Source organism: Macaca mulatta, chromosome 20 (assembly GCF_049350105.2).
Source record: "Macaca mulatta isolate MMU2019108-1 chromosome 20, T2T-MMU8v2.0, whole genome shotgun sequence".
NCBI lineage: Eukaryota > Metazoa > Chordata > Mammalia > Primates > Cercopithecidae > Macaca > Macaca mulatta.
Genome location: NC_133425.1, coordinates 23,184,266 through 23,199,820, shown reverse-complemented (window position 1 = coordinate 23,199,820; position 15,555 = coordinate 23,184,266). Strand labels below are relative to the sequence as shown.

At 42.2% G+C, this 15,555-nt stretch overlaps 1 protein-coding gene across 9 annotated transcripts in view; it reads right to left on the bottom strand.

The window, feature by feature from the left end:
• The window catches only part of DCTN5 (dynactin subunit 5), a 38,783-nt gene extending 23,251 nt beyond the window's left edge, over positions 1-15,532 (bottom strand). For all 9 annotated transcript variants that reach the window (XR_013411961.1, XR_013411962.1, XR_013411956.1 and 6 more), the window contains exons 1-2: positions 15,408-15,532; positions 13,980-14,048 (exon numbers count right to left, since the gene is read on the bottom strand). Coding sequence is in view for 1 of the 9 variants with exons in the window: in XM_015125803.3 (XP_014981289.1) it covers positions 13,980-14,048; positions 15,408-15,455 (117 nt within the window). In the remaining 8 variants the exon portion in view is untranslated. The remainder of the gene's footprint in view (positions 1-13,979; positions 14,049-15,407) is intronic.
• Between the last annotated feature and the right edge of the window lie 23 nt (positions 15,533-15,555).

The following is a 15,555-nucleotide window of genomic DNA, read 5'->3' as shown; positions in this document are numbered from 1 at the left end:
ATGTTTGGATTCTGCTTTGAACAAACCAACTGGAAAAAGATATCCTGAGATACTGGGAAGACTGAATATGGACTGAGGATTAGATGATATTAAGGAAGTACTGGAGTTTTTATAATATTAACATGATAACAGTGATACTCTACTCATTTTTGTTTGTTTATGGAGACAGGGTCTTGCTCTGTCACTCAGGCTGGAGTGCAGTGGCCTGATTATAGTTCACTGTAACTTTGAACTCCTGGGCTCAAGAGATCCTTCTGTCTCAGCCTCCAAGTAGCTGGGACTACAGGTACATGCCACCAGATCTGGCTAATTTTTCTTTTCATTTTTTGTAGAGACATAGTCTTGGTATGTTGCCCAGGCTGGTCGCAAACGCCTGGCCTCAAGTAATTCTCTCACTTCAGCCTCCCAAGTGCTAGGATTGCAATTGTGAGCCACCATGCCCTACCTCTACCGAATTTTTAAGTCCTTAAGAATTAGTAAGACACATTGAAGTATTTGTGGGTAAAATAACATGACATTTGCAATTTGTTTTAAAATACTCCAGCCAGGAACAGTGGCTCATGCCTGTAATTCTAGTACCTTGGGAGGCTGATGCAGGAGGACTGCTTGAGCACAAGAGGTCGAGACCAGCCTGGGCAACATGGCAAAACCCTATCTTTACAAAAAATATAAAAATTAGCCAGATGTGGTGGTGCACACCTGTAGTCCCAGCTACTCAGGAGTCTGAGATGGGGGGATTGTCTGAGCATGAGGAGGTTGAGGCTGCAGTGAGCTGAGATCACGCCACTGCACTCCCACCCGGGTGACAGAGTGAGACCCTGTCTCAAAAAAAAAAAAATTAAGCAGCGCATGGTGGCACGTGCCTATAGTCCCAGGTACACTGGAGGCTGAGGTGGGAGGATCACCAGGAATTCAAGGCTACAGTGAGCTATGATAGCGCCACTTGCTGCACTCCAGCCTGGGCAACAGAGTACAACTCTGTCTCAGAAAAAGAAAAACTAAATAAATAAGAATAAATAAAAAACTCTAGCCTTCCCTACCCCACCCTAGTCAAACTAGGACTGAGTTTACAGGGTGAGTTTAGAGATGAAGCAAAGATGTCAGAATACTGCTAATTATGGAAGCTGGTAAACAACTTTATGGGAATTCATTATATCCACTCTACTTTGGTACATGTCTTAAAAGTTCCATAATGATAATGTTTAGCTATAAAAAGAAAAAATAATCTGCTACTATACACAACAAGATGGATACATCTCAAAAACATTACACTGCATGAAAAAAGCTTGACATAAAAGAACATATGATTCTAACCCAGATATCCATTAATGGGTGAATGGATAAAGAAAATGTGGTATACACTGCTTCTTGGCCTTTTGGCTAAGATCAAGTGAAGAAAATGTAGTTTATATACATAATGGAATATTATTCAGTCATAAAAAAGAATGAAATCCTGTCACTTGCAGCAACATGGATGGAACTGGAGGTTATTATATTAAATAAGTCAAGCACAGAAAGGCAAATATCACATGTTCTCACTCATACGTGGGCACTAAAAAAGTAAATTTCAAGACAGAGAGTAGAATGGTGGTTACCAGAGGCCAAGAAAGGTAGCGGGAAGGAGGAGGGGTTGATTAATGGGTACAAATATACAGCTTGATAGATGAAATAAGAAATAAGACCTAGCATTTGATAGGTCAGTAGGGTGACAAAGCTTACAGTAATCTATTATGTATTTCAAAATAGCTAGAAGGAAATATTTTTTTTTTAACTTTTAAGTTCAGGGGTACATATGCAGGTTTGTTAAATAGGTAAACTTGTGTCATGGAGGTTTGTTGTACATATTATTTCATCACCCAGGTATTAAGCCTAGTACCTATCAGTAATTTTTCCTGATCCTTTCCCTCCTGCACCCTCCCCACTCCCCGTTCCCATAGGCCCCAGTGTGTGTTGTTCCCCTCTATATGTCCATCATTTAGCCTCCAGTTCCATCCATATCCCTGCAAAAAACATGATCTCATTCTTTTTTATGGCTGCATTGTATTCCATGGTGTACGTACCACATTTTCTTTATCCAGTCTATCACTGATAAGCATTTAGGTTGATCCCATGTCTTTGCTATTGTGAATAGTGTTGCAATGATGAGCATTTAGGTTGATCCCATGTCTTTGCTATTGTGAATAGTGTTGCAATGATGAGCATTTAGGTTGATCCCATGTCTTTGCTATTGTGAATAGTGTTGCAATGAATATATATGTGTATATGTCTTTATAACAGAATGATTTATATTCCTTTGGGTATATAACCAGTAATGGGATTGCTGGGTCAAATGGTATTTCTGTCTTTAGGTCTCTGAGGAATCACCACACTGTCTTCCACAATGGTTACACTCCCACTAACAGTATGTAAACGCTTCTTTTTCTCCACAACCTTACCAGCATCTGTTATTTTTTGACTTTTTAACAACAGCTATTCTGACTGGTGTGAGATGGTAACTAGTGGTTTTGATTTGCACTTCTCTAATGACCAGTGATATTGAGCTTTTTGTCATGATTGTTGTATGTCTGCTTCTGAAAAGTGTCTGTTTATGTCCGTTGCCCACTTTTTTTTTTTTTTTTTTTTTTTTGAGACGGAGTCTCGCTGTGTCTCCCAGGCTGGAGTGCAGTGGCGCGATCTCGGCTCACTGCAAGCTCCGCCTCCCGGGTTCACGCCATTCTCCCGCCTCAGCCTCCGAGTAGCTGGGACTACAGGTGCCCGCCACCGCGCCCGGCTAAGTTTTTGTATTTTTAGTAGAGACGGGGTTTCACCGTGTTAGCCAGGATGGTCTTGATCTCCTGACCTCGTGATCCGCCCGTCTCGGCCTCCCAAAGTGCTGGGATTACAGGCTTGAGCCACCGCGCCCGGCCCATTGCCCACTTTTTAAATGGCATTGTTTTCTACTTGTAAATTTGTTTAATTCCTTTAGATGCTGGATATTAGACCTTTGTCAGATGCACAGTTTGCAAAAATTTTCTCCCATTCTGTAGGATGTCTGTTTACTCTGTTAATAGTTTCTTTTGCTGTGCAGAATCTCTTTAGTTTAATCAGATCTCATTTGTCAACTTTCGCTTTGTCACAATCGCTTTTGGCATCTTCATCATGAAATCTCTGCCTGTGCCTATGTCCTGAATGGTACTGGTTAGGTTGTCTTCCAGGATTTTTACAGTTTTGGGTTTTACATTTAAGTCTTTAATCCATCTTGAGTTGATTTTTGTATATGGTGTAAGGAAGGGGTCCAGTTTCAATTTTCTCCATATGGCTAGCCAGTTATCCAAGCACCATTTATTGAATAGGGAATCCTTTCCTCATTGCTTGTTTTTGGCAGGTTTGATGAAGACCAGATAGTTGTAGGTGTGTGGTCTTATTTCTGGGTTCTCTATTCTGTTCCATTGTTCTAAGTGTCTGTTCTTGTACCAGCAACACGCTGTTTTGGTTACCATAGCCCTGTAGTACAGCTGGAAGTCAGGTAGCGTGATACCTCCAACTTTGTTCTTTTTGCTCAAGATTGCCTTGGCTACCCTAGAGGGAAATAATTTTATTGTTTCTAGCATAAAGACAAATATTTAAGGTGATGAATATCCCAATTACACTGAGTTTTTATTTTTTTCATTTTTTGGGGGACAGGGTCTCACTCTGCCGCCCAGGCTGGAGTACAGTGGTGCCATCATGGCTCACTGCAGCCTCGACCTTCCAGGCTTGAGTGATCCTCCCAGCTCAGCTTCCCAAGCAGCTGGGACCACAGGTGTACACCACCAAGCCCAGCTAATTTTTTTTATTTGTAGAGATGGGGGTCTCCCTATGTTGCCCAGGTTGGTTTTGAAATCCCGGGCTCAAGAGATCTTCCCACCATGGCCTCTGAAAGTGCTGGGATTACAGGTGTGGGCCACCACGTCTGACCAAAATTGATCGTATCTTTATAAATTTTATAAATGTATTACCATGTGCCCCCAAAATATGTACATCTATTATATATCCATAAAAAATTATTTTAAAAAAAGGGCTTGTGATTCTAATTATATGAAACTTCAGAAAATGCAAAACTAATCTATATTAATTTTATGTTGGTGGTTGCCTGGGGCAAGGGTACAAGGGTAGAGGATTGACTGTAAAGGGGCACAAGGAAACTAGAGTAATAGAAATGTATTCTATATCTTGATTGTAGTAATGGTTGCACAGATGTACCCATCAGTCAAAACTTGTCAAATTGCACACTCAAAATGGATACATTTATTGTATGCAAATTATACCTCAATAAAGATGATCGGTTTTAGTTCCATAATAAAATGTTTAAAAAGAAAAGAAAGAAGAGAATCTATATGACTTGGTGACTGTTTGGCTGTTGGGAGGTAAGACAAAGAGAATTTACAATAGGGTAAGCAATTATGAGGATTACCAATTAAATTTTGAAATGTTGAATTTGAGATAGCTATGGGATGATCAACAGGCAGTTGTAAATAAACGTCTGAGGTCAAGGACAGAAGGTCAGGCTAGGGAGGTAGGTGGGGGAACTCCTGACATATAGGTGAATTTAGATTTATCACTAGCCTGAACACCTAACTCTGAAGGACACCAAAAAAGAAACAGACTCATACCTGGAAAAGCTTACTAATCTCAACTGCATATGTACCGTCTACGAAACTTGTACTCATAAAAAAGAACTTCCACATCTGCTGCTGATTATGAACATTACAGTTCTTTTGGTTTTCTTTTTTAGTTTTATTTTTTGAGATGGAGTCTTACTCTGTTGCTCAGGCTGGGGCACAGTGGTGTGATCTCACCTCACTGCAACCTCTGCCTCCCAGGTTCAAGTGATTCTCCTGCCTCAGCCTCCTGAGTAGCTGGGATTATAGGCATGTGCCACCACACTCGGCGAATTTTTGTATTTTTAGTAGAGATGGGGTTTCACCATGTTGGCCAGGCTACTCTCAAACTCCTGACCTCAGGTAATCCGCCCGCCTTGGTCTCGCAAATTGCTGGGATTACAGGCATGAGCCACCATGCCCAGCCACTTTGGTTTTCAAAAGATGTACTCTTCAAGCTTAAAGAGATTATCTATTTCTAGTATGAACTCCCTTCATCTAAGAGTCTTAATTTACTTCAATTATTGTTTTCACTTTCATGTTTCCACCTACGATCAGAGAAAATGGTTTCCTTTTCTTTTGGAGGAAAACAGAATTCCAAGAGTTCTGGGTATTTGGTGATGGTGGTTGTTTTATTGTGTTTTAAATAAGTACAACAAGCTTAATGTGGAAATAAAGAACATCCACATAAGTCTGTTTGTCAGCCTAAACTATACACCAACTAAAGAAGCAAACACACACAAAGGAAGTAAATGGTATCGCAGGTGGTCAGAGAAATTTAGGAAGATGGACTCAAATCCTTTTCCTATTTCCTATTTCACAAGGAGTAGCGCTGAGGAAGAGAAGTCAGATTCAAAACAGAGGCAGTGGGGCGTTAAAATGAAAGAAGGTGGCTGTCCTTCAGAGAAGCAAATGAAAGGAGATAGCTGCCCTTCACAGAAGCTAAGCAAAGAGTTAACTGAACTCAACAATGGGCAAGGCACAAGTAGCAAAGTGGAGGTTGAAGGACTATACTTGCAAATCTGTATTGTTTGGCTCATGTGGCATTTTTATTATTTATTTATTTTAACTTTTTTTAGCTATCTTCTACAGGAAGGACATGTGGCATTTTAACAAATCATTTAAAATTAAACATTACTATTTGAGTAGTAGAACATCTTACATTTTAAAAATTGAGATTTCCAGTTGCTTTTGAAAAAGAATCAGAAGCTCTGGAAAGCTGATTGTTGCCACATGGGCCTGTATTCCCACACAGTAACAACCAGCTTGGGCTTAGATTGGTCACATTCTCCAGTTCACCAGGCCCCACCACTCCCTATTGTTCACACTCTCTATCCCTGCAGGCACTGTGACATCTGATTTATGGGCTCAGGAAAACAGAAATGACAAAGTTCTGAAAGAGAAGGGATAGAAATATAAATGGACTGTTCATAATAGCAAAAAACTAGAAACAAAATAACTTTCCACAAACAGGAGGGTGGATAAGTGGAACTGTACACAGCAGTGAAAATGCACAGACCGGCCGGGCACAGTGGCTCACGCCTATAATCCCAGCACTTTGGGAGGCCAAGGTGGTCAATCTTACCTGAGGTCAGGAGTTTGAGACCATCCTGGCCAACACGGTGAAACCCTGTCTCTACTAAAAACACACACACAAAAAAAGAAAAAAAAATTAGCTGGATGTGGTGGCAGCCACCTGTAATCCCAGCTACCCAGGAGGCTGAGGCAGGAGAATCGCTTGAACTTGGGAGGTAGAGGTTGCAGTGAGTCAAGATCGTGCCATTGCACTCCAGCCTGGGCGATAAGAGCAAAACTACATCTAAAAAAAAAAAAGGAAAAAGGAAAAGAAAGAAAATGCACAGCCCACAATGAATCTTAGAAATAAAAGCTGAGTACTGCCCAAAGCAGTCTGCAGACTCAATGCATTCTTAACAAATAGAAAAAATATCTTCAAATTCACAAAGACTCTGAATAGCCAAAGTAATCCTGAACAAAAAGAACACAGCTGAAGGGGGTATCACACTGCCAGACTTACTGCGATGCTACAATAACCAAAATAGCATAATACTGGCATTAAAAAAAAGACACATAGGACAATGGAACAGAACAGAACCTAGAAATTAATCCACATATCTATAGCCACCTGATTTTTGACAAAGGTGACGAGAACATTCATCTGGAAAAGGACAGTCTCTTCAATAAATGGTGCTGGGAAAATAGCATATCCATAAGCAGAAGTAGACCCCACACCTGTCACCCTATACAAAAATCAACTCAAAATGAATTTTTTTTCTTTTTTTTTTTTTTGAGACAGAGTCTCACTCTGTTGCCCAGGCTGGAGTGCAGTGACACCATCTCGACTCACTACAACCTCTGCCTCCTGGGTTCAAGTGATTCTCATGGCTCAGCCTCCTGAGTAGCTGGGATTACAAGCATGCACCACCACACACAGCTAATCTTTTTCTATTTTTAGTAAAGATGGGTTTCACCATGTTGGCCAGGCTGGTATTGAACTCCTGCCCTCAAGTGATCCGCCCGCCTCAGCCTCCCAAAGAGTTGGGATTATAGGTGTGAGCCACTGTGCCTGGTCTATAACTCAAAATGAATTGAAGATCTAAATGGAAGGCCTGGGACTATAAACTACTAGAAGAAAACATAGGGGAAATGCTTAAAGACACTGGTCTTGGAAAAGATGAATAAGACTTCAAAAGCAGAGACAACAAAAGCAAATAAATAAATGGGATTATATCAAACTAAAATGATCCTGCACAGCATAGGAAACAATCAACAGAATGAAAATATGGCAGAACATATCTTCAAACTATTCTTCAAAGACAGAATATCCAGAATATATTAATACAAGGAACTCAAACATCTCAACTGCAAAAAACCCCAAACAATCTGATTTTTAAATGGGCAAATGACTTGAATAGACATTTCTCAAAAGACAAACTAATGGCCAACAAATATATATTTTAAAATGTTCACTAAACATCACTAATCAGCCAGGCACAGTGGCTCACACCTTTAATCCAGCCTGACTAATATGGTAAAACATCGTCTCTACTAAAAATACAAAAAAATTAGCCAGGCGTGGTGGTGTGCACCTGTAGCCCCAGCAACTCAGGAGGCTGAGACAGGAGAATTGCTTGAACCTGGCAGGCAGAGGTTGCAGTAAGCTGACATAAGGCCACTGCACTCTAGCATGGCAACGGAGCAGGACACTGTCTGAAAAAACAAACAAACAAACAAAAAATCACTAATCATCAGGGAAAGGCAAATTAAGACCACAATGAGGTATTGTCTCACCGCAGTTAGGATGCTTATCATAAAGACAAAAAATATCAGACACTAGTGAGGATTTGGAGAAAAGTTAACTCTTATACACTGTTGGTGGGATGTAAACTAGTACAGCCACTATGGAGAACAGTATGAAGGTTCCTAAAAAACTACAAATATGGCCAGGTGTGGTGGCCCACACCTGTAATCCCAGCACTTTGGTAGAGGTCAGGAGTTCGAGACCAGCCTGACCAACATGGATAAACACCATCTCTATTAAACATACAAAAACTAGCCAGACATGGTGGTGTGCACCTGTAATCCCAGCTATTCAGGAGATTGAGGCATGAGAATCACTTCAACCAAGTACGCGGAGATTGCAGTGAGCTGAGATCACACCACTGTACTCTAGCCTGGGTGACAGTGAGATTGTCTCAAAAAAAAAAAAAAAAAAGAAAAACAAAATTAGCTGGCAATGGTGGTGTATGTCCGTAGTACAAGCTACTTGGGAAGCTGAGGTGGGAGGTTCGCCTGAGCCTGGCCTGGAAGGTCAGGACTGCAGTGAGCTATGACTGTGCCACTGCACTCTAGCCTGGGCAACAAAGTGAGACCCTGTCTCAAAAAAAGTAACAAATAAACAAATAAAATAAAGATTTTTAAAATAAAAATAAATCACAGGAAACCAAGTTAAACAATATATATTATTTAGGGATATGTGGAAAATTTGTTTAAATAATAAAGAATTTATAAGACGCAAAATCAGGACAGCAGTTTTCTCTTGGAGGGTGGCAAAAATAGGAATGGGGAGGAACATAAAAATAGTACTTATTGTACACCGATTATGTTCCAATTCTTCAGTTGGGTATAGGGTTCACTGGTGTTGATTTAATTTTATGCTTTATAACATATATGTCACATATATTCTTTTGTATACCCAAAATATTGCCAAAGTAAACATCTTTAAAAAGCAAAAGGCAGCCAGGCATGGTGGCTCATGCCTGTAATCCCAGCACTTTGGGAGGCTGAGGCAGGCAGATAACCTGAGGTCAGGAGTTCAAGACCAGCCTGGCCAATATGGTAAAACCCCGTCTCTACTAAAAATACAAAAATTAGCCAGGCATGGAGGTGCGCACCTGTAATCCCAGGTACTGGAGAGGCTGAGGCAGGACAATTGTTTGAACCTGGGAAGCAGAGGCTGCAGTGAGCCAAGATCCTGCCACTGCACTCCAGCCTGGGCAACAGGGCAATACTCTATCCACCCCCCCAACACCCCCCCCCAAAAAAAGCAAATAGCCCTCAATAGGCAAAACAATCTTATAAAAGTACAAACATGGAAGACTCATAATTCATGATTAAAAACTTATTACAGTAGGCCGAGCGCAGTGGTTCACACCTATAATCCCACTACTTTGGTAGGCCGAGGCGGGTGGATCACATGAGGTCAGGAGTTGGAGACCAGCCTGACCAAAACGGCAAAACCTGGTCTCTAGCATGGTGGCACGTGCCTGTAATCCCAGCTATTCAGGAGGCTGAGGCAAGAGAATCACTTGAACCTGAGAGACAGAAGTTGCAGTAAGCTGAGATCATGCCACTGCACTCCAGCCTGGGTGACAGAGCGAGACTCTGTCTCAAAAACAAAAACAAAAAAACAGAAAACTTATTACAAAGCTATAATAATCAAAACAGTGCAGTGTTCCATAAAGATAGTCATACAGACCAACCAAACAGAATTGAGAGTCCACAAATAAATCCATTCATCTATGACCAACTGATTTTCTAGAAGAGTGCCAAGACCATTCAACAGGGAAAGAATAGTATTTTCAACAAACGGTGCCAGGATAACTGTATTTCTACATTCAAAAGAACTAAGTTAGACCCCTACCTCAAACCATATAAAAAAATTAACTCAAGCCGGGTACAGTGGTTCATGCCTGTAATCCTGGCATTTTGGGAGGCCAAGGCTAGAAGATCACCTGAGGTCGGGAGTTTGAGACCAGCCTGACCAATATGGAGAAACCCCATCTCTACTAAAAATATAAAATTAGCCAGACGTGGCCAGGCGCGGTGGCTCAAGCCTGTAATCCCAGCACTTTGGGAGGCCGAGACGGGCGGATCACGAGGTCAGGAGATCGAGACCATCCTGGCTAACACGGTGAAACCCTGTCTCTACTAAAAAAAATACAAAAAACTAGCCAGGCGAGGTGGTGGACGCCTGTAGTCCCAGCTACTCGGGAGGCTGAGGCAGGAGAATGGTGTGAACCCAGGACGCGGAGCTTGCAGTGAGCTGAGAGCCGGCCACTGCACTCCAGCCTGGGCAACAGAGCGAGACTCCGTCTCAAAAAAAAAAAAAAAAAAAAAATTAGCCAGGCGTGATGGCACATGCCTGTAATCCCAGCTACTCGGGAGGCTGAGGCAGGAGAATCACTTGAACCCAGGAGGTGGAGGTTGCAGTGAGCCAAGATTGCCTGGACAATGAGAGGGAAACTCCATGTCATTGAAAAAAAAAAAATGTAACTCAAAATGGATCAATGACCTAAACACAAGCACTAAGACCACTAACACTGTTAGAAGAAAACACGGCAGTAAATCTTCATGGCCATAAATTTGGATTCTTAATATGACACCAAAAACACAAGCAACAAAAGAAAAAACAGATAAACCAGACTTCAAAATTTAAAACTTTTGTGCATCAAGGGGATGCACAAAATCTACAGAAAGGAAGAAGGCATTTGCAAATCATATATCTGATAAGGGTTTAATATCCAGAATGTATAAAGAACTCCTAGAACTCAGTAAGAAAAAGACAACACAATATAAAAATAGGAAAAGGACTGAACAGACATTTCTCTAAAGAAGATGTACAGATGACCAATAAGCAACATTCAAAGATGTTCAACATCATTAATCATTAAGGAAATACAAATCAAAACCACAAGGAGATACCATTTTATACCCCCTTGGATGGCCATAATCCAAAAAAAAAAAAAAAAAAACCAGAAAATAACTAGTGTTGGTAAAGATGTGGAGAAATTGGAACCCTGCACAATGCTGGTGGAAATGTAAAATGGTGTAGCCATTTCGGAAAAAAGTTTGGCAGTTTCCCAAAAAGTTTAACACAGACTCACCATTTGTCCCAGCAATCATACTCTTTTGTATATACCAAACATTGCCAAATTAAGTATTGAGCATTTACACTCCTAGGTATATACTCAAAAAACCTGAAGACTGGGACGCGAACAGATACCTGCACATCAGTGTTCACTGCAGCATTATTCACAATAGCCGAAGGGTAGAAACAATCCAAGTGCCTATCAACAGATGAACAGATAATGAAATGTGGTATATACATACAATGGAATATTACTCCACTATGGAAAGGAATGAAGTTCTGATGTGCTTTAACAAGGATGAACCTTGAAAACCTTACGCTAAGTGAAATAAGCCAGACAAAAAGGACAAATATTATATGATTCCACTTATATGAAATATCTAGAATAGGCAAATTCATAGAGACAGAAAGTAGATTCAGGCTATCAGCAATGGAAGGAAGTAGGGATGGGCATTTATTCCTTAATGTGTAGAGTTTTTATTTGGGGTGATGAAAAAAGTTTTGGAAATGGATAGTGGAGATGGTTGCACAACATTGTGAATGTAATTAATGCCAATTAATTGTACACTTAAAAATTGCTAAGGCTGGGCGCAGTGGCTCACGCCTGTAATTCCAGCACTTTGGGAGGCTGAGGAGGGCAGATCATCTGAGGTCAGGAGTTCAAGACCAGCCTGACCAATGTGGAGAAACTCCGCCTGTATTAAAAATATAAAATTAGCTGGGTGTGGTGGCACATGCCTGTAATCCCAGCTGCTGGGGAGTCTGAGGCAGGAGAATCACTTGAACCTGGGAGGCGGAGGTTGTGGTTAGCCGAGATTGCACCATTGCATTCCAGCCTGGGCAACAAGAGGGAAACTCCGTATCAAAAAAAAAAAAAAAAAAAATATATATATATATATATATATATATATAGTTAGGCTGGGTGCAGTGGCTCACGCTTGCAATCCCAGCATTTTGGGAGGCCAACGCGGGTGGATCACTTGAGGCCAAGAGTTTGAGGCCAGCCTGGTCAACGTGGCAAAACCCTGTCTCTACTAAAAATACAAAAATTAGCCTAGTGTGGTGGCGTGTACCTGTAGTCCCAGCTACAGGGAGGCTGAGGCATGAGAATCCTTGAAGCCAAGAGGCGGAGGCTGTGGCGACTGAGATGGCACCACTTCACTCCAGCCTGGGTGACTTTCTCAAATAATAAAATTTTTTAAAAAATTGTTAAAATGGCAAATTTTGTTATATATAGTTCACCGTAACAAAAAAAGTCTTGGGCCGGGCGCGGTGGCTCATGCCTGTAATCCCAGCACTTTGGGAGGGTGACGTGGATGGATCATCTGAGATTAGGAGTTCAAGACCAGCCTGGCCAACATGGTGAAACCCCGTCTCTACTAAAAATACAAAAATTAGGCCAGGCACAGTGGCTCACTCCTGTAATCCCAGCACTTTGGGAGGCCAAGGTGGGCAGATCACAAGGTCAGGAGATTGAGACCATCCTGGCTAACACAGTGAAACCCCATCTCTACTAAAAATACAAAAAAATAGCTGGGCATGGTGGCAGGTGCCTGTAGTCCTAGCTACTCAGGAGGCTGAGGCAGGAGAATGACGTGAACCTGGGAGGCGGAGCTTGTAGTGAGCCGAGATCACACCACTGCACTCCAGCCTGGGCGACAGAGCGAGACTCTGTCTCAAAAAACAAAAATACAAAAATTCGGTGGGTGTGATGGCAGGAGCCTGTAATCCCAGCTACTCGGGAGGCTGAGGCAGGAGAATCACTTGACGCCAGGAGGTGGAGGTTGCAGTGAGCCAAGATCCCGCCACTGTACTCTGACCTGGGTGACAGAGCAAGACTCTGTCTCAAAAAATAAGAACCAAACAAACAAACAAAAAGAAACAGTATGTCTGAGCAGCAATAACCAAATTATATTTCTTTTCCACTTAATTCCTTGGTATAACAGGCTTAATGGAGACTAATTGTCTTCTGAAAATATTTGTGATTTCTTGGTTATAATGAGACTATTTTCCTTCTGGAAGTTAGAGATGTAATATTTACAGAAAAAGTAATTTCAAAATTGAGTGCTCCAGATGGCAGGAAAACAACTATGAACTTCACTGTTTGTCAAGCTCAAATATACCTTGTGATATTTTCTCTTCCAAGTTTATACTCGTCTCTTTGCTATTGTAATTTATTTGGATTACAAGATTCTCAGTCTTTCAGATTCCACTTTGCATATTTGTCTCATACTTTAATATCTTTTCCAATTGTCACATTCATTTTAAGAGTTTCAGTTAATAGTGAATTATTAATTTTTACTAAAGAGATAATTTTATAAGTATTACTTTAGTTTCTACCTTCAAATACTTCATTACCTATTACACTTTGTGCCTAGTAGTTTAATGCACACTATAATATCATAAAATAATGTTGGTTCTAGGTACCACTGTATTTTGTTCCTGGCATAAAAGAAAACAGGTTTTCTGTTGCCTCTTATTGAACCTTTTTGCATTCAAGAGATCCAACTTAGGCCGGGCACAGTGGCTCACCCCTATAATCCCAGCACTTTGGGAGACCGAGATGGGTGGATCACTTGAGGGCAGGAGTTCGAGACCAGCCTGGACAACATGGTGAAACCCTGTCTCTACTAAAAATACAAAATATTAGCCAGGCTTGGTGGCAGGTGCCTGTAATCCCAGCTACTCGGGAGGCTGAGGCAGGAGAACTGGTTGAACCTGGGAGGCAGAGGTTGCAGTGACCTGAGATGGGGCCACTGCACTCCAGCCTGGGTGACAGAGTGAGACTGTCTCAAAAAAAAAAAAAAGGAGATCCAACATCCAACTTAGAGAATAAAAAATTTAAAAACAAGAGAATTAAAAATGTACAACAATAAATAGGCGATATGGCAACATTTTATCTGCCCTGCTATGGTGATAATTAGCAGAAAGCAAGCTAAGGTTTGCAGCCTGGAGCTGGCTTTGTCCCTTACCTTGCCGTTGAGAACGATGTTCTGGCTTCCACACAACACTGACTGGCGACTGACTTTGTTCCCAGATGCCTAAAAGAAAACAACAGAAAACCGGGGACAGCAAACTTAATAGGTTTCTGGAGTACAGGTTTCCATCAAGAAAGCTCACATTTGAGAGAAAAAAACATAAAGTGGGGTGCTGTCCACAATGGAGTGAGTCCAGGATGTCAAAAAAGCAATGATGGATTAGGAAACTATGGCGGAGTGTGGTGGCTCACGCCTGTAATCTCAGCACTTTGAGAGGCTGAGGCAGACGGATCCCTTGAGGCCAGGAGTTCAAGACCAGCCTGGGCAACACAGTGAGACCCCCCTTCTCTAAAAAAAAATTTTTTTAAATTAGCCAGGCATGGTGGCGCGTGTCTGTAGTCCCAGCTCCTCAGAAGGCTGAGGATGGAGGATCGCTTGAGCATGGAAGGCCGAGGCTGCAATGAGCTGTGATTGTACCACTGCACTCCAGCCTGGGCAATAGAGTGAGACCCTGTCTCAAAAAATAAAAAACATAAAAGGAAACTAGGGACTCAAGGAATAAACTCAGAATTTGAATGTCTATAGCTTAGTGGCATCAGACAGACGTGGATTCAAATCCATTCACTTCCGCACTTGGGCTTTATGGCCTTAAAACGAGGATAATGACTTTATGAATATCAGAGTTGTCAGAATGCAAAGAAAACCAAAATAACAATAGTAACGTAAACTGACCACTTGCCCTGTTTCCAAGATTTTACAAACATATCGTATACTGATAATAAAGAACCAAATTGGAAGGGTGCGGTGGCTCACGCCTGTAATCCCAGCACTTTGGGAGGCCGAGGCGGGTCGATTACCTGAGGTCGAGTTAGGGACCAGACTGGACAACATGGTGACCCCTTCTCTACCAAAAAATACAAAAATTAGCCGGGCGTGGTGGCGGGCGCCTGTAATCCCAGCTATTTGGGAGGCTAAGGCAGGAAAATCGCTTGAACGGGGAGGCGGAGGTTGTAGTGAGCCGAGATCGCGCCACTGCACTCCAGCCTGGGCGACAGAGAGTCTCCGCCCCCCTCCCCCCCCAAAAAAGAACCGAATCGTTTTCGGCGCAAGTTACCACATTACAAAAGGCAACGTAAAAGGGCCCGAAGTTCAAGCTGTAATTCATATGAACAGGATGGGACTTGTCCTATTCTCCTGAAGGCACTTTATCCCTATGAGAAAATCAGGAATACAAAAGGCCTAAACTGGCCATGCGCGGAGTAAACAGCAAAGCCAGACTGTACACGGGGCGTCGCTAGATAATCCGGGACTAACGGCCAAAGGGACAGGGGTGGGTGGGGTAGGGGCAGATTGGGAACTCCGACCAGGCCTCAAAGGGACGCAGGCTTGAAAAGAGGAGGACAGATATCTGGACCCGCGCACCGTCTCGATGTACTCGGACTTGTTGTAGAGCAGCTCGCCCAACTCCATGGCCGCCGCCTCCTTCCCTCAGTCCCGGATCCTGTCAGAGTGAGTCGGTCAGTCTTTCTGAGGTTCCGGCTACTTCCGGCCGCTCCTCCACTTCCGCTCT